General features: G+C 44.5%; 2 protein-coding genes across 4 annotated transcripts in view; one reads left to right on the forward strand and one right to left on the reverse strand.

Moving 5' to 3' along the window:
* Positions 1 to 24,185, forward strand: part of MTOR (mechanistic target of rapamycin kinase) — a 151,048-nt gene that overhangs the window by 52,684 nt on the left and 74,179 nt on the right. For all 3 annotated transcript variants that reach the window (XR_002726332.1, XM_023191944.1, XM_023191945.2), the window contains 4 exons: positions 273 to 419; positions 5,424 to 5,566; positions 10,402 to 10,564; positions 10,702 to 10,847. Coding sequence is in view for 2 of the 3 variants with exons in the window: in XM_023191944.1 (XP_023047712.1) it covers positions 273 to 419; positions 5,424 to 5,566; positions 10,402 to 10,564; positions 10,702 to 10,847 (599 nt within the window). In the remaining variant the exon portion in view is untranslated. The remainder of the gene's footprint in view (positions 1 to 272; positions 420 to 5,423; positions 5,567 to 10,401; positions 10,565 to 10,701; positions 10,848 to 24,185) is intronic.
* ANGPTL7 (angiopoietin like 7) lies at positions 15,253 to 21,151 on the reverse strand. Its single transcript, XM_023191946.1, has 5 exons — positions 20,537 to 21,151; positions 18,130 to 18,230; positions 16,704 to 16,898; positions 15,817 to 16,015; positions 15,253 to 15,622 (listed from the first exon to the last, which is right to left on the reverse strand). The coding sequence occupies exons 1-5, from the start codon at positions 20,904 to 20,906 to the stop codon at positions 15,453 to 15,455; spliced, it is 1,035 nt and encodes a 344-aa protein (XP_023047714.1). The 5' UTR covers positions 20,907 to 21,151; the 3' UTR covers positions 15,253 to 15,452.

The following is a 24,185-nucleotide window of genomic DNA, read 5'->3' on the forward strand; positions in this document are numbered from 1 at the left end:
CTCACTCTGTCGCCCAGGCTGGAGTGCAGTGGCCGGATCTCAGCTCACTGCAAGCTCCGCCTCCCGGGTTTACGCCATTCTCCTGCCTCAGCCTCCCGAGTAGCTGGGACTATAGGCGCCAGCCACCTCGCCTGGCTAGCTTTTTCATGCGACTTTTTACTTACTGAAATCCTGGCTCCACCAGGTCTGCACCTCCCAAAATATAAGGATATTTCCTAAACCAGAAGCATCTAGTAGAGTTGTAGGTGTTTCCTATAAATCTCTGGTTGCAGGGATACACACTTGCTGATGAAGAGGAGGATCCTTTGATTTACCAGCATCGAATGCTTAGGAGTGGCCAAGGGGATGCATTGGCTAGTGGACCAGTGGAAACAGGACCCATGAAGAAACTGCACGTCAGCACCATCAATCTCCAAAAGGTAAGTCCATTGTTGCAGGGGACTGGGAAAGGAGAGCTCTGCTCTTCTCACTTACTCAAAACTTTCAGCTGTTTAAACCAACCAAAAACCGGCCCAGGTGTTTTTTCCAGAAATCTAGATACCATGAACTTAGATCATTTTGTCTTTTTACAGGTGTCTGAATTGTAATTTTGTTTTGAATAGAGAAAAAGTAGAGAACGCAATGTCCTTTTGTGCTCCCTTGGAATATGAATGGTAGAACTTTTTGTTGCAAATACATTCTCATTTTTTATATTAAGGGAACAAAGCTGGTGAGCTCCCTAGTTGGCAGTGAGGCTGATGAAGGCGCTTTAAAACAGTGCTTTTCAAACTTCTCAAACTCATTGGGCTTACCAGTTGCTGGGAATCTTGTAAAAATGCTTATTCTGATGTTGGCAGTCTGATTTGGGGCCTGATACTTTGCATTTCTGACAAGCTGCTAGCTAATGTGATGGTGCAGGCCCATGGACCATACTTTGAGTAGTGAGGTTTTAGATCTTTCCAAGTGATTACTGAATTATCTCTGCTGGCCAAAGCCTAAGATATGATCAGCTTTTCACCATGTATACCTCCAGCCATCCACCTAAAAACAGGCAGTTTCTCTAGTGAATCAGAGCAGAATAATCATAATTACCTCACTGACTTTTTTTTTTTTTTTTTTTGAGACGGAGTCTCGCTCTGTCGCCCAGGCTGGAGTGCAGTGGCCAGATCTCAGCTCACTGCAAGCTCCGCCCCTCGGGTTTATGCCATTCTCCTGCCTCAGCCTGCCAAGTAGCTGGGACCAGAGGTGCCCGCCACCTCGCCCGGCTAGTTTTTTGTATTTTTTAGTAGAGACGGGGTTTCACCATATTAGCCAGGATGGTCTTGATCTCCTGACCTCATGATCCGCCCGTCTCGGCCTCCCAAAGTGCTGGGATTACAGGCTTGAGCCACTGTGCCCGGCCTACTTCACCAACTTTTAAATACATATACCACATCGAGTATTTTCCACATTTTGCATTAGTCCTTCATGTTTCTAGTGACTGTAAGCAACTTCCAGTTTCAATTTCAGTGTTATTTTTCATCTGTTAGCCAGCCCACTCCATGTACAGCAGCAGATAGAGGTGAAGAACTGGGCAAGATTGTCCCAGATGACTTGTTCACTTCTCTTGGCAAAGCACATGAAGATTTGAACGCAGTTCTTTGTGCATGTGTGCGGGCTCACGCCCAGCTTTGGAACACTGGGGGTTTATTACTGTTGTTTCAGAGTCTTTACTCACAAGAACAGCTTCAAGTGACTACTGCTAAGAAACGTTTGCTGGGTTAAGATGGAGGTAGTAAAATATTCCTTGGTCAGGAGTGATGCTGCTTTCCCTTTGGGGATTTTGTAACTGCTAATCTGAGACTTTAGGAGGAAGAAAAAGATTATCAATCACCTGGCATTCCCAGGCAGTCATTGAGTACACCCTACTGACACCTCACACTGGAGGGAGGGGCCAGGCAGGAGGCCAAATGTACATTTCCACCCAGATGTTTTCATCCTGACTAGGTTCAGAATGTCCTTCCAACCAGGCAGCCGTCCACCCTGCTTTAGAGCTTTGTTCTCTCTGTTTTAGGAAATTCCTCACTAATCTAGTTTGCTTCCAGGAAGTTTTGCTTTTTACCTAGACTTGGAAAAAATAAGCATAAATCTTGCCAGATAGACAAAAGAAAGACTCTTAATTTATCTCACCTGAGAAAGTAGATCAAGTTCAAAATTCTGGACAAAATCCTCTGCAGCTGCCTCTCAGATCTAGTTCATTGGAAAGTAAATTGTGAGAGCTGGGCGTGGTGGTCATGCCTGTAATCCCAGTAATTTGGCAGGCCAGAATCACTTGAAGAATCACTTGAAGCAGGAGTTTGAGACCAGCCTGAGCAACATAGGAAAACACCATCTCTGTAACAAAAATGAAAAATGAAAAAAAAAAAAGAAAAAAATTAACTCCAACCTGGGCAACAGAATAAGACCCTGTCTCAAAGAAAAAAAAAAAAAGGAATTGAAAAAAATTTTAAAAATTAGCTGGGCAGAGTAGCACCTGCCTATAGTCCCAGCTACTTGGGAGACTGAGGCAGGAGGTTCACTTGAGCCCATGAATCCTAGGGTGCGGTGAGCTATGATTGCACCACTGCACTCCAGCCGAGACGACAGAGCAAGATTCTCTTTAAAAAAAAAAAAAAAAAAAAAAAGAGGAGGTAGGGGGCCAGGTGCAGTGGCTCATGCTTGTAATTCCAACACTTTGGGAAGCCAAGGCAGGAGGATTACTCGAGCCCAAGAGTTCAAGACCAGCTGGGGCAACATGGCAAAATCCCCCTCTACAAAAAAATACAAAAATTAGCTGGGCTTGGTGGTGCATGCCTGTTGTCCCAGCTACTCAGGAGGCTAAGGTGGGTGGATCTTTTGAGTCTGGGAGGTCAAGGCTGCAGTAAGCAGTGATCATACCACTTCACCTCTCCAGCACAGGCAACAGAGCAAGACCCTGTCTCACCAAAAAAAAAAAAAAAAAAAGGCAGCAGAACTCACTGTTCAGAAGTAAATTGTGCCTCCTTATAGTCATGTAATAATAATTAGGGATTGGTATATTTATCAGTCTTAACCAACTTTCAGAGTAACAATTTGCCACCTCAGTCACCATTTTATTGGTTGATACAGAAAACATAAAAACCATTTATATATACCTCTAGAATGCCTTCCAGAATTTTCAGCAGCTTTACTGTCTGTCTTATGATAATCTGTTTGGGCTTACCTTCACCATGAGTAAGCTGGCATTCTATGAACAGGCACCAGCATCACCAGATGAGGTGATCAGCAGTGGGTGGATGGCAAGAAGAAGCAGCTCGTGTTTACACAGTTATTATAGAACCGAGAGAATTGAGAGGTGATAATGTTTTACAGAGCAGGAGGAAAGGGCCACATGGGGGTCTTGGCCTAACCCAAAGAATTGAGAGATGATAATGTTTTACAGAGCAGGGGGAAAGAGCCACATGGGGGCTTGGCCTAGTTGATAAATTAAGCTATGATTTTTTGAAAACATATTTACTGCCATTTATCAAGTAATAGTAACAACTAACATTTATTGAGTGCTTTCCATGTGTCGAGCACTGTGGTGGAACACTTTATATTAACTCATTTAATCTTCATGATAACCCCATGAGTTAGGTGCTGTCATTGCTGTCCCACTTTATAGATGTGGACTGTGAGGCACTGACAGGTTAAGTAATTTACCCAGTGTCAACTAGCGTCAATGGTGGAGCTGGGATTTGAGCTAGATAGCATGACTCCAGAGCCCACTCTCTTAACTACTGTGTTGAATTGTCTCTGCCTTACCCAGGCCCAACCATTTCATTAGAGGGAAAAAGAAACTAGTAATACTTCCTTGGTTATGTCCAGCTTTTAACAATTGCTATATAATATAATACAGCTACACACAAACCCATCTTGTAGGGAAGAAGCCAGATATCTATGGGCAGGAAAGGACTGGATGTTCCCATTTTGCTCAACAGAAAAAGGTCTAAAAGTCAAGTCAGGTCTTTGGTCTCTAGTCCCCTCTTCCTTCTCATTCAGGGGTTCTCATTGTATGGTTAGTGGTATTATTTAGTTTGTGTCTTGTAATATTTCTACTTCGGTTTTTGACATAAAGTGATAGTTTGTTTAATTCTATTCATCAGTAACTCTTTAGAAGCAACAGCAGATCTCTAGTATATCCCAGGAAGGTGACAGTTGAGTCCTTGATGGTATGGCACATGGGATCTTTTCACTCACTGGACCACTTCACTAGTCCAAAGTTTGAGACCTTCTGCTCTGACTTACATGATTTCCCCCATTTAGGGAGGATTGATCTGTCCTGCTGGAAAAATCTTTGAAGAACGTATTTTAAAAGTTAGGGATTTAGTGTAGTTAGGGCTAGGCCAGTTCAAATAGGTGTCGTTTTGACAATAATAACAGTCATTTTTTGCTCATTTATTCCAGCTAAGTCATTTAGATACATTATCCCTAGATGAGGCACTCTGAGGCTCAGCTGCAAAATACAAGTAATTTGCCCAGGATGTTGACAGCTGCTGAGTGGCAGAGCCAAGATCCCAGGCAGGTGTTTCTAACTTTAGAGAAATAGGCAAATAGTACTAACTTTGTGCCAAGCACTGTTATAAATTCATTACATTTATTAACTTAAAAACCCCAGGAAGCAGAAACTATAATCCTCATTTTACAAATGAGGAAACTGAGGCACAGAGGAGTTAAGTGACTTGCCAGAGATCAGAGAGCCAATTATGTTATAGAACTGGGATTTGAACTCAAGCCATCGAGTCGAGTGTGGCTGTTGCCCACTACACTGTACTGACCTCTCCAAAACCTCAGCCTTTCCACCCACCTGCCTAAGCTGCCCCTGATAGTAACTCTTGATGTCTGGAGAGTTCAGAGTTTTGAGAGAAGTTGGAGGGGATAGAGTAGAAATTAAATCTGTTCAACCCTTTTTTCTTGTTCTGCCACAGTGCCACGTGCTTTGGGCTCACTGCTCACCTGGTTGCAACATGATTCACTATGGTGTAAACCTGAGCCTTTTCCCTCTTCTTGCGTGACTCTTCATTGTCAGATGACTTGGTGTTCTAATATAGAGGATGCAGCTCCCTTCATGCCCTGCTGGAGCCCATTAGGCTTTGTCGAATGCACCCAAGTGTGGCAGTCCCATGTATTCTGGTTCTGTAGAACTCTCTCCTTTGCTGTAGTCAGAGTCCAGCACAAAGAAGTTGTGAAACAGGCTTTTTCCACAGTGTGGTATGTTCCGGAGTTGCTGCTCTTGCTTTATGGCTTTTAATTAAATATTAGTCTTTTGTATTTGCACTCTAGGGGAATTTTTTCATGAAAGATGGACCTTATAAATCTAAAAGTAGAATAATCATTAAATAGATGAGGACTTTTTTCAATTGGCCCCTGAAGCTGATTGTTTTCCATTGTCACCTGTGGGATCACAGGCCTGGGGTGCTGCCAGGAGGGTCTCCAAAGATGACTGGCTGGAATGGCTGAGACGGCTGAGCCTGGAGCTGCTGAAGGACTCATCATCACCCTCCCTGCGCTCCTGCTGGGCCCTGGCACAGGCCTACAACCCAATGGCCAGGTATAGTGTGTCAGGGTGGGTGGAGAAGATCAGCACATAGAAAATGATATACACAGATTAGTTTTTATTAGAAGTAATACTCAAGGGGCCGGTATTTTTAATTTTTCTAATTTTGTGGGATGCAAAGAAAGAAAAACACAAAGTCAACAAGCTCATACTGTAGCATCTATCTTAACCTTGCTAGTAGACCACAAATTCCTTTTTCTAGTACCTTTACGTCTAACATTTTAATTACAAAGTTACTTATAACTCTAAAAGCAATTGTGTAATAGTTGAATGTAACCTATTTCCAGTAACAATGGTATTCTAATTATTGCTGTTTGTTACAAATATGACAGAAAAAAAAATGGTCTGAAACAATAAAAGTTACTTATTTTACTCCTGAATCTGCAATTTGGGAGGACTTTTGGGACAGCTTGCCTCTGCTCCACATGGTGTCAGTGGAGATGGTTTGACTGGGGCAGGATGGAGGATCCGCATTCAAGGCTGGCTCGTGTGTCGCAAAGTGCAGGTGACTCTCGACTAGGGACCCAGCTCTGGCTGGGAGCCTTGGTTCCTCTCCATGGGTTGCTTGGGCCATCTCACAGAAGGTGACTGGCTTCAGGAGTGAGTGTCCCAAGAGAACGAGGTAGTGGAAGAGCATGGTGTTTTTATGACCTAAGTCATAAAGAGGCTTGGAAGTCACGAAGAGTCACTTTTGCCTGACTCTGTTGCTCAAGGCAGCCACGAAGGTGCACTCAGGCTCAAGGGAAGAAGACATGGACACCCACCTCTTGATAGAGGAGAAGTAATATTCTCACAGAGTGTATGGGACAGGAGCCACTGTTGCAGACATCTTTGGAAAATAGAATTTGCCAGAATTTTTTTTTCTTTTTTTGAGACAGTCTTGTTCTATTGCTCAGGCTAGAGTACAGTGGCACAATTGTGGCTCACTGCAACCTCTGCCTCCTGGTTCAAGCGATTCTCCTGCCTCAGCCTCCCAAGTAGCTGGGATTACAGGCGTGTACCACCACGCCTCGCTAAGTTTTGGATTTTTAGTAGAGACGGTGTTTCGCCATGTTGGCCAGGCTGGTCTTGAACTCCTGGCCTCAAGTGATCTGCTCACCTTGGCCTTTCAAAGTGCTGGGATTATAGGCGTGAGTCACTTGGCTAAAATTTTTTTTATTGATACATAATAGATGTACGTATATTTTCAAAGTACATGTGATATTTCGATACATTCATGTAATGTGTAATAAGCAAATCAGGATAATTGGGATATTCATCACTTTAGACGTTTATCTTTTTTTGTTGTTGTTTGGTTGGTTGTTTTGTTTTCGTGTTTGTTTTTGTTTTTGAGATGGAGTCTTGCTCTATCACTCAGGTTGGAGTGCAGTGGCACGATTGTGGCTCACTGCAACCTCTGCCTCCCGGGTTCGAGCAGTTCTCCTGCCTCAGCCTCCCAAGTAGCTGGGACTACAGGCGTCCGCCACCATGCCTGGCTAATTTTTGTAATTTTAGTAGAGATGGAGTTTCACCATGTTGACCAGGCTGGCCTTGAACTCCTGACCTCAAGTGATCTACCCGCCTTGGCCTCCTGGAGTGCTGGGATTACAGGCATGACCCACTGTGCCCTGCCTGGTTTTTCGTTTTTGTTTTTGAAACAGCATCTCTGCTGCCCGGGCTGGAGTACAGTGGCACAATCTCGGCTCACTGCAGCCTCAACCTCCTGGGCTCAAAGTGATCCTCCACATCAGCCTCCTGAGGAGCTGGGACTGCAGACATGCACCAGGCCCAGCTAATTTTATTTTTTGTAGAGACGAGATCTCACTGTGTTGCCCAGGCTGATCTCAAACTCCTGAACTCGAGCAGTCGTCCTGCCTCAGCCTCCCAAAGTGCTGTGATTTATAGGCATGAGTCATCACCTTTTTTTTTTTAATTTTTAAAATTTTTTATAGATTTTGGGGTACAAGTGCAGATTTGTCACATGGATATGTTGCATAGTGGTGAAGTCTGGGCTTTTAGTAGGACCATCACCTGAATAATAGTGTATGTCGTACCCATCAGGTAATTTCTCATCCCTCAATCCTGCCAAAAAATATATTGTTTTAAATAGTAAATCTTTTTTTTTTTTTTTTTTTTTTTTTTGAGATGGAGTGTTGCTCTGTTGCCCAGGCTGGAATGCAGTGGCACGATCTCGGCTTGCCACAACCTCTGCCTCTTGGGTTCAAGCCATTCTCCTGCCTCAGCCTCCCAAGTGGCTGGGATTACAGGTGTGTGCCACCACACCCAGCCAAATTTTTGTACTTTTAGTAGAGACGGGGTTTCACAGTGTTAGCCAGGATGGTGTCGATCTCCTGACCTTGCGATCCGCCCACCTCAGCCTCCCAAAGTGCTGGGATTACAGGCATGAGCCACTGTGCCCGGCCTAAATAGTAAATCTTAAATAGCCATTTAAAATTTGGTTTACAGTCTGCGCATGGTGGCTCCTGCCTGTAATCTCAGCACTCTGGGAGAATCACTTGAGGCCAAGAGTTCAAGACCTGCCTGGGCAACCTAGCGAGACTCTATCTCTACAAAAATAAAAAATTAGCCAAGCGTGGTGGCATGCACCTGTAATCCTAGCTACTCAGGAGGCTGAGATGGAGGATTGGGGGGATTGCTTGAGTCCAGGAGTTTGGAGGCTGCAGAGAGCCACAGTCATGCCACTGCTTTCTAGCCTGGATGGCAGAGCAAGACTGCATCTCAAAAAAAAAAATTTTTTTGGTTTATAAAACTTTTAATGCATGTGAAAGATTTATGATATAATGTAAGTAAATAAAATGGAATGCAAAGTTGAAAATTAAATGTAAATAGGAGAAAGATTAGAAAGTAATATAGCGACGGTTATCTCTAGGGAAGGCTTGAGTGATTATTTTCTTTTTTATTCTCTTCCTTATTTTTTAGATGTTTCTACATTGGACATTAATTATTTATAATGAGGCATAAAATGGTGATTTAATTAATAAGCAGCCCTTTGCATTGGCAAGAAGCAGAAAGCAAGGAGTTTCACTTCATTTTTGTCAGCACAGCTGGTTTGCTGTTATGATGTATATTTAGCAGTAGTGATGGCCCCTGAGACTGTTGGTTTGATGCCATGATTTTCTTCCTCTAATTTCTTTCAAGTATTTTTTAATGCTTTAAAATAGTTTCTAGGACTTCCCTGTTTCTATAGTGTGGAGATATCATATGCTCAGCCGATGTTTTTATTATTCCTCTTTTCGGCCAGGTCACCTCTGAGTGCAGTGTTATCCACAAGAGGCTTGTGATACCCACATAATGTTTTATCCCCTTAGTCCCAAGTACGTTCATTCAGGATCCAGTGTGGCCTCTGACCTAGATCAGGAAAACTTTTTTTCTTATGTCTTTAGAGATGAAAGTCTTGCTTATTTCCCTGGCTGGTCTTGAACTGCTAATCTCAAGAGATCCTCCTGCCTCAGTCTCCCAAGTTGCCTGGATGACCAGCGACTGTAATTACCTGGCTCCGAAAACTTATTTTTAAATTTTTTTTGGTCTTCATTTTATCCTTTGGATTTCAAATTTTATTTTTTCTATCAAATTACAAAATTATACGCATTGGTCTGACTTAACCTGTTAATATGTAACAGAAAATAGGTATAGGCTGGGCGCAGTGGCTCACGCCTGTAATCCAGCACTTTGGGAGGCCCGGGTGGGTGGATCACAAGGTCAGGAGATCAAGACCATCCTGGCTAACACGGTGAAACCCTGCCTATACTAAAAATACAAAAATATTAGCCAGGCGTGGTGGTGGGCACCTGTAGTCCCAGCTGCTGGGGAGGCTGAGGCAGGAGAATGGCGTGAACCCAGGAGGCGGAGCTTGCAGTGAGCTGAGATCGCGCCACTGCACTCCAGCCTGGGCGACACAGCAAGACTCCGTCTCAAAAAAAAAAAAAAAAAAAGAAAGTAGGTATAGAGGCATCAAATGCTAAATCTATCCATTGTAGGTATATCCTGTTGTTTCCCACTCCCTTCCCCACACAGTCACCAGAACAGTAGGGAGGATAGGATTGATGTAAGATGTAAGGGATGGCAAATGTGTCCATCATGTGGTACTATGGTAATGTAAAGTAGTCATAGTAATCTTTGAAATGGAACCTCCGGTTCCACGTCTTTGTGAGGCCCCACCTGTTGGCTTAGAAAATCTTTTAGAACTTACAGATTTGGATCCTATTTGCTAATGCTTCTAGTCCTGTTGTCATTTTTTTATGACCATCCAACTAAGGGTTCTGGTTATATTTTGAAAGCAATTGCAGATGCTGCCTTTGACATTTCTGACCTTAAGAATTTAGACATTGTCCCAGAAACATCCCAAGAATCATTTAACCATTATTGTTTTCCACATTTGTTAATGCCAACTTCTATGTCAGAAGTCCCCATTCTATTCATTTCCCATTTCCTCCAGTGAAGAGAAATGATGCAAAAACTGCCAAGAAATATTCCTTTGGAGAAAAGTTACTTTGCTCTGCTCTTCTCCCCGCCTTGCCACTTGCCCCCCAAGTCCCTGCATATCATAGTGTCTGTACCTGTAGTGTAAGATTCAATAGACACTAACCATATGTGGTTAATTTAATTAAAAATAAATAAAATGTAAAATTCAGTTCCTTGGCGACACTTGCCACACAGTTCAAGTGCTTTAATCGTCAGTGGCTACCATATTGGACAGGAAAGTTCTCTTGGATAGCACTGGTCTGTATAACCAAAATCAGTGATGCCAAAAGTGAATTGATGGGTGTGACTTTGAGGCAGCAGGCAGAGGCATGGGAGGTCTCTCCATTTTCCACCTTCTCTGCCTTCAGGGATCTCTTCAATGCTGCGTTTGTGTCCTGCTGGTCTGAATTGAATGAAGATCAACAGGATGAGCTCATCAGAAGCATCGAGTTGGCCCTCACCTCACAAGACATCGCTGAAGTCACACAAACCCTCTTAAACTTGGCTGAATTCATGGAACACAGTGACAAGGTGAGACTTTTCCCCATTGTCCAGATGGAGGCTGACAGGGAACCAGCTGGTGGGAGGAGAGAAGCATCTACACAGCCTTCTCTTGTTTGTGCCCCATCTGCCATTTTCCTATGCTGTGAGGTTTTGCTCTCCTCCAGGGCCCCCTGCCACTGAGAGATGACAATGGCATTGTTCTGCTGGGTGAAAGAGCTGCCAAGTGCCGAGCATATGCCAAAGCACTACACTACAAAGAACTGGAGTTCCAGAAAGGCCCGACCCCTGCCATTCTAGAATCTCTCATCAGGTAGGCCATAAACCCTTTTTAATTGCCGCCTTCATGCAAAATGACCTCTCTTCTCCCACTGCCTGGTGCCACTTCACTGGAGTCACTTGGAGACTTCTGCTCTGTGAAATCTGCCTCTGGGTCTGGCCAGCACGTTTAAATGACATGTTGCAGATGGCTCTCCCCAGGAATCTAGCCATGATTGTCATTTCTGTTGACCCTTATCACCTGGGCTCCTGTTGTTTTCCGACCTGTCCTTTCTTGTTCCAGTGAAATTAGTTGAGAAGCAATTCTGTGGCCATGGCAGCCTAGGAAGATAGGTTTTATGTCTGGGTTAGATAGTGCTGTCTAGAGCTGGAGTAGAATGTGTTGGTTCCTGGGCTTCAGAGGGTACCCAAGGGCACAGTGGGGTTTTATCAACTAAATCTATTGATGCCTGCATCTTCCTCCTATGGTGTTTTGTGAATATAAAAGGCAGAGCATAATCTGAAATCTAATGGTCTTTTCTCTGATGTGGTTAGGTTTGCTCCTCTGTTAAGACAGTTTTCAGTCTTCTGTGTGGAAAACATAGGTTGTTTAATAAATTTTCTGCTGTTAGGAAATTACAAGCAGCACGAAACATTAGCTCCAGCTCCTAAAGAATCGTTCACTTCCCCTAATGATTATCAGAGAATATCAACTCTGGGATCTCATTATCTTCATGTGAATGCTAACATGGTCTTTCATCTCACTGCAGATAGTTCAGAAAAAATCATCCAGCTAATAAGTTCCGTTCCTTCACCGTGGCTAATAGAGCCTGCTGTGTGTGGTGTCTACTTTGTTTGAGAGGGTGATCAAACAGCCAAGTCCTTTCCTAGCTGTGCTTTTGAGAAGATATTTAAAAGAGTTCCTTTAACACTTTGAAAAGTTAGCAAAAAGAAATAGAATCCTGTTTTTGCCCAAATAAATTGGACTTGGAGAAAATGTTGATTTCTGAAATACCATGTAGGAACAATTAAAAACATTCCGTCCTCTGAGGCATGCTTCAGTTTCAAATCAGACACAGTAAATGTGAAAATCCACATTTCGTCCTTCCATCTCTGGCTTAGGTAATGTGCTCTCACATGATAACTAATAGAAAATATGGTAACTAAGTATGATCACTTTAAGATCAGATAACTCATTTTGCATACTAATTTCCTTGCTCACCTGTTTGAGACCTATTTGAAACTTTCCTAATTCCACCCTTAATTTTTCCCCATATTTGAGACAATCATAAAAACTTAAAAGTTATGCAGATTTGTAGCAGAAAGATGTAGTTAGAGGCCTGGAAAAGTGCTCTAGAAGGTTATTTAGCTTTGTAAGCAAATATAATTGAAAGCAAGTCCTCAGAATTCCCTGGAGATTGATCTTGTCCTTTGTTTAAAACACTGTTCCAGGCCAGGTGGGGTAGCTCACACCTGTAATCCCAGCACTTTGGGAGGCCAAGGTGGGTGGATCACTTGATGTCAGGATTTCGAGACCAGCCTGGCTAACGTGGGTGGATCACTTGATGTCAGGATTTCGAGACCAGCCTGGCTAACGTGGTGAAACCCCATCTCTACTAAAAATACAAAAATTAGCTGGGTGTGGTGGCGCACATCTATAATCCCAGCTACTTGGGAGGCTGAGGCAGGAGAATTGCTTGAACCCAGGAGGTAGAGGTTGCAATGAGCCAAGATCATGCCACTGTACTCTAGCCTGGATGACAGAGCGAGATTCTGTCTCAATAAATGAATGAATGAATGAATGAATGAATGAATGCTGTTTCTGGGGAAAGCCATTGTGCTTGGCTCTTTGGGTGTCCTCAGCTAAGTCAGCTCAGCTTGCATTTCTGCCTCCCTTCTGGTCTCCTGTATCTTCCCATTACCTTTCTTTTTTTGCTTCCGTTTGCAGTTTTTACTTCTGATTTTGTAAAGCTGCTTTTCCTAAGCCCGGTTGTGGTAGTATACTGTCGTCTGTACTGAAGGAAGTTTTAAGAAACAACCCTAGACAAAGTTGCTGTTAAGGAAGTTGCTCGCAACACTACCCTAGTTCTGTGGGTGAGCCTCATGGAAATTCTTCTCAGGGGTCTTTTCCCACTGTTGGTTGTATGTCCCTGAGCCACTACTTTGATCGGGCCTTGGAGACATCGCTTTGCAGTAAGGGATTGAATTCCTTTCCTCACAGTGGCTACTGGAGAGCTTGAAGCTAAATTCCTGGTCTACCTCCAACAAATTACAGACATCTTACCTGTGTTTACTACTAACTCTCTCCCAACCCCTACAGACTTTGTTTTTATTTTTCCTACTCTTATTTTCCCTTCACCAATTTGTCTGCTTTTTTACAGTTTGTTTTAGTATACATGTTTGAGTCAACTTCCCTAAATTCTATTTGAAACAGGGTAGCCTTTCACAGAAACATCTTTGTGCAGCTATTTATTTATTTTTATTTTTATTTTTTAAGATGGAGTCTCGCTCTGTCACCAGGCTGGAGTGCAGTGGTGCAATCTTGGCTCACTGCAACCTCCGCCTCCTGGATTCAAGCAATTCTCCTGCCTCAGCTTCCTAAGTAGCTGAAACTACAGGTGTGTGCCACCATGCCCAGCTAATTTTTGTATTTTTAGTAGAAAGGGGGTTTCACCATGTAGGCCAGGATGGTCTCGCTCTCTTGACCTTGTAATCCACCCGCCTGGGCCTCCCAAAGTGCTGGGATTACAGGCGTGAGCCACCGCGCCCGGCCTTGTGCAGCTATTTCTTATTTTTTTGTCTTTGCTTTAAAAAACCATGTTCTGTTGGCAGTATTGTTCTCTTGTTACTAGTTCAATCTGTCTTGTAACCTATTGACTTTTTTACCTATCTGCTACAGGGCAAATTAAATCCCAGATGTAATCCCAAACCAGGGCTAACACTGAGATATAGTATAAACTACTCCCATCTCCTTAAAGCTCACACATCAGTAAATATATTTGCTTTCTTGGGGACAGAGTATTGAGTGGTTATTTGATTATTAGAAAACACACACACACGACTTTTACTTGGTTAGCCCCGAGCATTAGGGTAAGGTCTGCTGGCCTGCTTTTGCTTCTCTATCCTAAGTAGAATAGAGGGTCTGATAAGGCTGGATGCCTTCACCGCCCAGCCCCTGATGTGTAATCCCCTTTATGAAAAATTGTCCTGGTTGCTACTGCCCTTTTGTCCCTCACCTGTTCCCTTTTGGCTTCTGCTCTCCACTTGGTTGCCCTGAACACCAAAACAAACCCCAGGCCTCTATCACTGCTCACCCTCTGATTTAAATTTAACTTTTTATCCTGCTCCAAGTGGTAATGGTAAGAATTTAAAAAGAAAATACTCAAGTTTTGAAAGTGTTTATTGTAGAAGGAAAAGAAACATTAAATGTTTAAAACAAAACCACAATATTTTATTTTTACAAAGTGAGATGCTTATATACAGCATTCATTATTAACTATGTAACACCATCTACCTTCAGTTTTCAGCCATTTCCTATAGACAAAATTTAAAAGGAAGCCCCTTGAGCTTGTTTCTTACAAAGTAAATAAAAATAGGTATACCTGTATTAACTATGAATATTTTAAGGCAGTTTTGTGCCAGCATTCATGAGAGACTGTGTCCACCTCCTGCCGGTGCTTCATACCTTTTCAGTGCTGTACCTGACCAAGACGAGCAGGGGCAGTGCTCAGTCTGATCACCAGACCCAGTGCCCTGGAGTTTCCTCCTCGCAAGTCCAGCCTGGGTCAGTTCACCTACAGCCGAACAATTTTTGTGTTTTAAAAATAATGTGGGCCGGGCGCGGTGGCTCAAGCCTGTAATCCCAGCACTTTGGGAGGCCGAGACGGGCGGATCACGAGGTCAGGAGATCGAGACCATCCTGGCTAACACGGTGAAACCCCATCTCTACTGAAAATACAAAAACTAGCTGGGCGAGGTGGCAGGCGCCTGTAGTCTCAGCTACTCGGGAGGCTGAGGCAGGAGAATGGCGTAAACCCGGGAGGCGGAGCTTGCAGTGAGCTGAGATCCGGCCACTGCACTCCAGTCCCGGCGACAGAGCAAGACTCCGCCTCAAAAAAAATAAAAAATAAAAATAATGTGTAGACTCAAGATATTAATTTCACTGGATTTAAAAATAGAAATACCCATCTCCCACCTGCCTCCTTCACTCCTTTCTCTAACACTCAAAGGCCTCTCCTTTGAGAATCAAAATAATATGGTTCTTTTTAGCAAAGGGGTTTGTGTTTTGCCCTCATGTAGCCTAAGCGTTAAAGAAGATAGATAAAGCGATCTCAAAATTATTTTCTTTCACAGACAAATCATATGGAAAAGAAGACAAGCTACTGCTATGTCAGGGATCTTGGGCAGAGAGACCCCACTCAGTCTACCCCCTTGAGAAGGATGTGACAGGACCCAGTGGGTTTAAATGGTTCATCCTGTTTACTGTAACATCCTTGGTACATATGATTTTATTGTGCTCCTTGGAGACTTATTCTTTCTTTGGAGATTATAGGCTGTTTCTCAACCCTACCCTTTCTAACAGTCTTTCCTGTCCTCATCTGCCCTCATCCAATCTCCAAGTGTCTCAGTTTCTGCATCCGTGCTCCACGGCAGCCTTCTTTTAAGGCTTAAAGTCTTCTGGGCGGATTTTCATCTCCACCCGTTTCAGGGAGTAGGTAGATCCATGCCAGCCATACCAGGTGATGCCATCCAAGTGCTTGTTGTGCTCGCCCAGGCGGTAGTACACTCCATTGAGGTTGGAGTCTGTGCAACAGTTGTACCAGTAGCCACCTGGCATGAGAAACAGACCCAGTGCCAGTAAGTTGACTGTGACAGACCAGACATCAGGTAAGGAGTTAGAGCCAGCATTAGAAAGAATACCAAAGCCGGAACATCAACTGTACAGTTATAATTCACTCTTTCTCCTCAAGTGGGATTATGGGCTTGCACCTGAATTTCTCGTTTCCGGTCCCCCCAAGTCTCACCTTTGCGGAGCTGTGCACACTTGTCCAAGCAGTTGTCATTGTCCTTGTCCTTGGTGCTGAAGGCTGTGTTGTTATGATACTGGAGGGCGTCGTTCCCCACATTGCCAGTGTAGTTCCCCAGGAAGAGGCGATAGCTGTTGAGTTCATTGCCCAGAACAAAGTGGCTATACTCAGCGTAGCGCAGGTTGCCCTCCCAGTCCTGTCAGGAGGAGCAGAGCCTTAAAGAAAGTGCAGCAGGCTCCATTTCATGCTGTCTCTGTACCCCTTGTCTCCTGACAGCCCCATAGCCAAACATCTTTTTATAGATGTGAATCTAATAAGACTTTATTACTTGTTTACCTCCAGTTTACTGCGTTAACCTGGGAATCAGAAAAGAAGGCTCGAACTTCTTTCCTGATTCACCATATGGCCTTGATTAGTCTCTCTATATTCCTCACTTTCCTGCCTATAGGGTGTAGCTATGTTTTTGCTGAATCCCACACAGAGCTGCTGTAAGAGAAACGTGAGGATATAGTGAATGTTTTAAGAACTTCAGCAAGGGTCCCCAACTAGTATCAGTAAGATTTGTACCTGAAGGACCTCATGCTCAGCCAGAGCAGAGACTAGGTTTGGCACAGCTGACTGTTGGATTTACTCTACTCTGGCCTGGGTCTGGCCTCTTCCTGTCCCACCTGCAGCCCCACTTTTGTTGGTGGGGGCGGGGGGTTGGGAGGTGCAGAAAGGAAAAATACCTATTTTTCCTCAACTCTATTATAACTTGCAGGAAAACCATCACAATGAATATACAGATTTGTCTTGAATCAGAATAGGAATGGCACCCTCAGAGTCGTACGCAGCCATGTGTGGTGGCACTGGTCCAGTCATGGGGCCCCTGGCCTTGTGCTTACCTCCATCTCTACACGCAGCCGGGTTGGCTGTCTGGAGAGCCGGTGGATGTGTTCATTCCCCAGCCAGAAGTCCCCACGGATGCTGCCAAAGCCCTGCTTGTACTGCTTCCAGTCCTGGTAGAAGGAGACAAGGCCACTTTTTCGTCTCTGGATGATGGTCCAGCCTCCACCTGAAGTCTCCATGTCACAGAACACCTGGAGCAGAGGGGATACTCTGGTGAGGAACTTGCAGGACAGGAGGCAGGAGCAAGAGGGCAGACTTCCGAACCTGTTCCTGTCCCTGCAGAGCCAGTAGATGCGTGCACTCCCGCAGTCACACTGGCTCACTCGGGCAGTGATGCTGCCCCACTGCTGGTGAGCTGGGGCGGATGGTACACTGCTCTGGAAGAACGATCCAAATTGGGCCCAGGGGTGAGTGCACATGAAGCTTGAAGGGAAAAATCCAGATACTTTTTTTTTTTTTTTTTTTGAGGCAGAATTTCACTCTTGTTGCCCAGGCTAGAGTGCAGTGGTGCAATCTCGGCTCACTGCAACCTCCACCTCCTGGGTTCCAGTGATTCTTCTGCCTCAGCCTCCCTAGTAGCTGGGACCAGAGGTTCCTGTCACCACACCCAACTAATTTTTGTATTTTTAGTACAGACGGGATTTCAGCATGTTGGCCAGGCTGGTCTCAAACTCCTGACCTCAGGTGATTGATCCACCCACCTCGCCTCCCACAGTGCTGGGATTACAGGTGTGAGCCACCATGCCTGGCTGAAAATCCAGATACTTTTGATGCTGCCTTCGTGTTTTCTTTTCTCCTCCCTCAAGGAATAGCTGTTCTAAGACATGGCAAGAGATTTAAACTAAGTTATGTGGTGGTTATAAGAATTATCTGATCTATGTTAGAAGGCTTGGTGTTTGATAATGATTTGAAGGGGCCAAACAGATGCCTGGGTTTGGAGTGCAGGGCATAAACTTAACTGTTTGCATAGCTCTCTGGTGTTTGGTGTGTTTGCTTGTGTTTTGAGTTTTCCTTTCTTTCTTTCTTTTTTTTTTTTTTTTCTTTAATTGAAATGGAGTCTTACTCTGTCTCCCAGACTGTAGTGCAGTGGCATGATCTCGGCTCACTGCAACCTCTGCCTCCTGAGTTCAAGCGATCCCCCTGCGTAGCTGGGATTACAGACGTCCGCCACCATGCCTGGCTAATTTTTTTGTATTTTTAGTAGAGACGGGGTTTCACCATGTTGGCCAGGCTGGTCTTAAACTCCTGACCTGAAGTGGTCCGCCCGCCTCGGCCTCCCATAGTGCTGGGATTACAGACGTGAGCCACTTTGCCCAGCCAAATTTTCCTTTCTTTAAACTGTGAATGTTCCTGTTATTGCAGTCCCCTTGAGGGGGTGAAGGACAGGTATTAGGGTGTGGCCAGTGACTGTAATAACCTCACCTCCAGTTCAGGGCTGCCCAGGAAGTCATCAGGAGGAAGCTTATACACTCCAGAGATGCGGTAGTTCTTCTGGTAGAGGGAAGAGCAGTCGTAGATGGCGTCTACAAGAGAACAAACCACGGGGTGAGCATTTAGACCCGGGGCTCCATCTGAGTTGAATGTTTAGAAACTGAGCCTTTATTTCTACCCTGAGATTCCCACTGGTGTTAATTACCCATCAGTGTCTGCATTTGGGAGAGGTGGATATCAGGAGATCCAGAGGGGGTGTATTTTGGCTTCACTGGTGGTGGAGCAGAGGGTTAGGGAAGCCCTTCACCTGGATAGCATTAGTGGGACGTTCCAACAGGTGGTTTCAGGTTAACTCTGAAATAAATTATTCTGCTATAGCTAGGCCATGAATTCTAGAAATGTGACAGTGCATGAGGGCCACGTAACAGATACTCCTGTCAGATAGATTCAGACTTCTTAGACAGCCGCCTCTATAACAAATCGGTCGTGAGTATCTCATAGAGTCTGGTTTTGTTGATGTTTCCTGGTTGGTTGTTTATGTTGTTGTTCAGAGGTGGTGGCTACTGCCACCTGAGACCATAATTAAGGGAGATAGAGTTTATTATATATTTTCCCCTTCCATCCAGCTAGAACCTCAAAACTCTCAGAAGAAGCTTTGAGGCCTTCCCCCCAGGAAGTTTTGTTAAGGAAATGAGAGCATCAGACAGGCCAGTTTTTTTACTCTAGGGCCGTGGAGCTGCTACTTTATGCAGGATTTAGGCTCTGTATTCTAAATATCAAAGAGCACTGTGGAAGAGACAGCCTTTTCTGATAGGATTCAGAGAGTGCAGCCCTTAATATCCAAGAGAAGCTTCCTGCCCGCTCTGTCTCGGGGTGCTTTTCTTGGTGACCGCTGCACTGGGACCTTAGAGAAGAGCACCAAGATGGCAGATGGGAGTTGTCCGAGGCGCTTAGGTTATCTTACAAAGCACCTTGGGAAAGGGAGGCAGAGTACATATGCCTTCCCCATCACTGTTCTTCATTTCCTCTTAGTGGTGAAAGCACCAACTTACTGCTTCCTCTAAGGGGCTACCTTCTTATAGAATATATGGGTAACCGAGCACTTGGTCATAGAGAAGAAAAATAAGGAATGATGTCCTGGGCAAGAAGAGCAAGAGGCCTGGTGGGAGAGCTGCACTTGACCCCAAGAACCTCCTTGTGGGATGGCGAGAAAACCTTCTGTTTGGATGAGCAGGAATTGGCACAGTCAGATTCCTCTGTCTGGCCTGGTTTTCCACACGTCTGGTTTCATCCCACAGACCAAATCAGTACTCACTTGTCTGGAAAATGGCCTGAGAATACCTTTCTAATCCCAAGCTGAGGGCCAGGAAGTCCATGCTTAGAAAGTGATTCGTGCGTGTTGGTTCAGGTAACAATTTTCAAGCTTGGTTTCATGTTAAAACTTTTTCTTAAATTGAGCTGAGGGCAACCATTGACTTAGTCAATAGAAGCTGATCATGTCTTTGTTCTTCATATAGTTTATAATGGGACCAATGGTTTTTATATCAGCAAGAAATGACATGTCTATCGGATATGCTCCTTACGACTAATATTTTCCTGATAATTTCAGAAAACCAAATTTTTAATCTCTAAACCATAAATTCATGTTGACCCACCTGAGCTGAGTTAACCAGAAATAAAAGTTGTTTTGCAAAAGAAAGATTAAATTTATCTTATTTTTGGCCTATTAAAAATCTATATTTCAGCATTGCATTTAAAAAGTCCTGTATTAGGAGAAATTCATTTAAGACCATGGAAAAAAGTAGACGTGTCACAATTGAGGAACCTTAAGGAGCCGTATCCTTCCTGAACACAAAGGGACTCTTCACATGGCTACGTGTCTCTACACTTAACTCTGAGGCAATGAGAAGAGTTATGTTTACAGAGAGTGGACACAAAATTTCACTAATGCTCATTCCCGGTAGATCTTAGGAATACCAGAGAACTGTTTCTGGCAAAACTTTGCTTCCAGAGGAACAGCTGTTACAGTTTGGTGCTTCCTTGGAATTTCTTGAGATATAGCCTGCAGCTATTGGTGAGGAAGTAGCAGAGCTACACCAATCAGGAAGACTTGAACCCTGCTTCTAAGACTTGCTGGGTCACTTTGGGCAAACCATGTAATGTCTCAGCACTCCAAGATGGTAGGCTGAAACATTGTGTGTATAAAAGAGACCTGTGAAGGTGTGAGGTAAACTTACACAGCATTAGCAGTCAAAGGAAATACTGCATAAGCCTTTACTAAAGGGAAAGTACACCCCCAAAAGGCGCCCCGGTAGTGGTTCTGATGACCAGGATATGTAGAAGCAGTGCTGTAGGTGGTGAGGCACTCCACGCTCCCGCAGGGGACTCGTCTCCTTACCTGCGGAGGTCTGAGTGACCGTCTGTGCCGCCTGCAGCTGCATGATGTCGATTTGGTTGTTCATCTCAGAGTACTTGCTCTCGGCATCTGTGAGCCGTGACTCCATGCGCTTGCTGTTGCTCTCCAGCTCCATCACCTGCATGACCACGCTGACCCAGTCCCTTTCCTGCTTCTTGTTCAGTTCACTCAGCAGGCTGCTGAGGTTGGCGACTTGGGCCTTGAGCTCCTTCACCTCCTCACAGCAGGTGGTCGCTTTGAGCTGTGCTGGTGTCTTGCGCTTAGAGGGCTTCTGCAGCCATGCTGGGTGGCTGACAAAGACCACGATGAAAATGCAGAGCCAGGTCACAGCTGAGAGAGGCTTTTTCAGCATCTTTTGTGGGTTTGGGTGAGGAAGGCTCTTCCTTCAGGGGAGCCTGGAGGTCTGCAAAGCTGCAGCAGGCTGACTGACCCTTACGCTTTCACTCTGAGGGCCTCGCCACTTTGTTGTTTTCTCTCTTTTCCTTGCTCTTTGCTAGCCTTTCTCAAAGCTTGACTCTCTGACAGGGGAGCTGAATGGATAGCCTATAGCTTTCCTTCCCAAGTCCGAATGCTCCACAAGTCAGCATCTTAAATATTGTTTGCTGCCTGTACCTCCACCCCCACCATGGCCGCACCGGGCTTTAGCCCCTCCCAGCTCATCTGGGAGGGTCAGGTGCCTGTTGGGTGAAGTCAGCAGCAACTTAGGCCAGAGGAGGGGAGGAGGGAGACGGGGCGAGTCTTTCTTTCCTTGCCTGTGCAGTCTCTGGGCTAAGACAAGAGGACTGTGAATTTGTGTGTTTCCAGTTTCGCCTATTAGATTATGCCCCTGCCAGCCACTGGCTCAACTCTATCAGCAAGCAGGGCAGGGTCAGAGGAATTTCCCAATTCTGTTCAAAAGGTTATATAACCATGGTGTGAGCATTAAGGTAGGCAAAAGAGACGCTACTCACCCAGGGAGGCCTGTTAATGTAATCCATGCTGTTTATACGAGGATCTGGTATATTGTGACATTGTGCTGAATATGCTTTTAACTAGGCTGATTATTCCCGTCTCTGATCATCATTTAGTATTTGATAAAATCCTTACTCAACCTGGATCTAACACTCTCTCACATTTGAAATCTTCCAACTTAGAAAAGTTCTAGAAATAGAAGAATAGAGTAAATATCTTAGGAAGCCAGAAAAGAACTTTGTAGCCACATGGTTTGGACAGTTGTCTTTTTACATGCTTTTTCTCCTCCAACAAAGAGAGGGCCAGTATTAGCATCTCACACTTGACATTTTGCAAGGAGGTGTCAGAAGATAGGAAAACTCCGCAGTGCCAACTGTGGTTCTGGGATTGGTCACCCATGCTTCTGTCGGGTGTTAGGCAGGACAGAGAACAGGCCCATCCTTGGCCCGTGGCTCAAACTTGGAAAATATATTAAAATATATAGAAAAAAAGAATCCCTATCACCTAACAAATCCATATCTACAGTCTCATTTCCCTCTTTCTATGCTGGGATGGTTTGCAATTTGAAATTATTCCTCCTCTATTTGTGTATGACTTTGTACCTAAAAAACATGAATATTGTAATTTTTCATGTACTATATATGAATGACACTGCTCTTTTGAAAACAAATGTGAAAAACATGGAATTTCAGCAAACATCCTTAAAATAAGCTTTTCACTGAGAATCTATACAAAGGTTCCCCTGTCCTTAAAACAGTAACTCTGTCTTTGGAACATACGATTGCCATTTCCATGTTATGGAGCCACTCAAGCAGTCACTTGTACTGTTGTAGTCAGCGTGGGTCCTTCCCATTTAAGCCTGATGCCTGACAGCTCTCCTCCCATGCCATAATCCCCCAGAGCTCTTTTCCAGTCAGGGCTTCTAGCTCCTCAGGAAGTAATTTCTGTTCAGGCAGCTGGAGTTACTGAACAATTTTTTTTTTCTCGGAATCAAAAAGCGGTAGAGGATCAGGTGGATCAGAGTTTGTTTTCTCACATCCCCAGCCTCCTTTGCCTGCTAAAGGGTGAGGATGTTACTGATACCCTTATAGCAACTTGGCATTTTAATCAAAAGATTCTGTTGAGAGTTGGCGCTGTCTGCCAGTCTCTGCTCTCTTTTTGCAAATGTCTAGCCAGGCTGGGCACCACAGCCTTAGCTCCATAGCATTCATTTCACTAAGGAGAATCTGGCCCCAAATGTTAGCATCCTACAAGGTCTACTAAAAAGGGGGATCTTCAAGTGGATCTCTGGCCATCAAATGACACTGAGCTTAAACCACATGCCACAGAAGTGCTTTGCACCATACAGTCATGTATAGCAGGGGTCTCTAATCCCCAGGCTGCAGACCTGTACTTGTCCGTGGCCTGTTAGGAACAGGGCCACACAGCAGGAGGTGAGAGGCAGGTGAGCGAGCATTACCGCCTGTGCTCCACCTCCTGTCAGATCAGTGGCAGCATTAGATCCTCACAGGAGTGTGAACCCTGTTGTGAACTGCACAGCTGAGGGATCTAGGTTGCACGCTCCTTGTGAGAATCTTCAGTACTGCCTGAAGATCTGAGGTGGAACAGTTTCACCCTGAAACCATCCCCCATTCCCCACCCCTGCCCTGGTCCATGGAAAAACTGTATTCCACGAAACCAGTCCCTGGTGCCAAAAAGATTGAAGACCACTGATGTATAGCATCCCGTGTGACCCTGCTGCCTTGGAACTCCCATATAACAGTGTAGCAGAGAAAGCACAAAAGCACAGTGGAACTTTGTGGAGTTCCGTCCTGCTTCTGTTTATTCTTCCCAGTAGCTCACCCAAACAGGAAAGTGTTATGAATTGATTCTTATATCTGGGCAGAAAATGAATTAATCATTCTTATTTGCACCTCATGTAACAGTCCCTTTTAGGAAAGGTAGGAGTAGTTCATAAGTTTGGATCGGAAGCATCTAGCCTTTAGCATGAGTGTCTGGTCTTTGACATTTATTTTCTGGAAACTTATTTCTAACATAAGGCAATACTTGAAGACAGAAGACAGAAGCTCTTGAATTGCATAAGCTACCCAAATGTCAATACTCACCCCCCTCCAGTTTTGAGGAAAAGTAGCTAATTAAGGATATTTCTCATGCCAGAAGATTATCTGTTTTCTAAAACATCCTCAACCTTATGATGTCCTAGATTCTGAATATCTAAATGAAGGAAAAATAAGTCCTTGTTTTGAGCACAGCTAAGCCGGTAGAGAAAACCATGAAGGATGTGGAGGACTAAAATGGTATTGCCTTCTCTGAAAGAGGCTTTTAAGCCCTTTTTCTGCCTTTCAGTGAGCAGAGTGACCATAAAAATGGGAATTAACTGAGAAAATCTGGAAAACCTGGGTTGGATACTATTTAGATTTTCCTTTTCTCCATTTTGCTGGTATTGAAAGAGGGCTAGCTTGCTGCTCCTGGAAAAGATGTTTATGAAAATTAAGCTTATGTTCTTTTTTTTTTTTTCTTGAGACGGAGTCCTGCTCTGTCGCCCAGGCTGGAGTGCAGTGGCCGGATCTCAGCTCACTGCAAGCTCTGCCTCCCGGGTTTACGCCATTCTCCTGCCTCAGCCTCCCGAGCACCTGCGACCACAGGCGCCCGCCACCTCGCCCGGCTAGTTTTTTGTATT

The sequence above is a fragment of the Piliocolobus tephrosceles genome, chromosome 1, assembly GCF_002776525.5.
Source record: "Piliocolobus tephrosceles isolate RC106 chromosome 1, ASM277652v3, whole genome shotgun sequence".
Lineage (NCBI taxonomy): Eukaryota > Metazoa > Chordata > Mammalia > Primates > Cercopithecidae > Piliocolobus > Piliocolobus tephrosceles.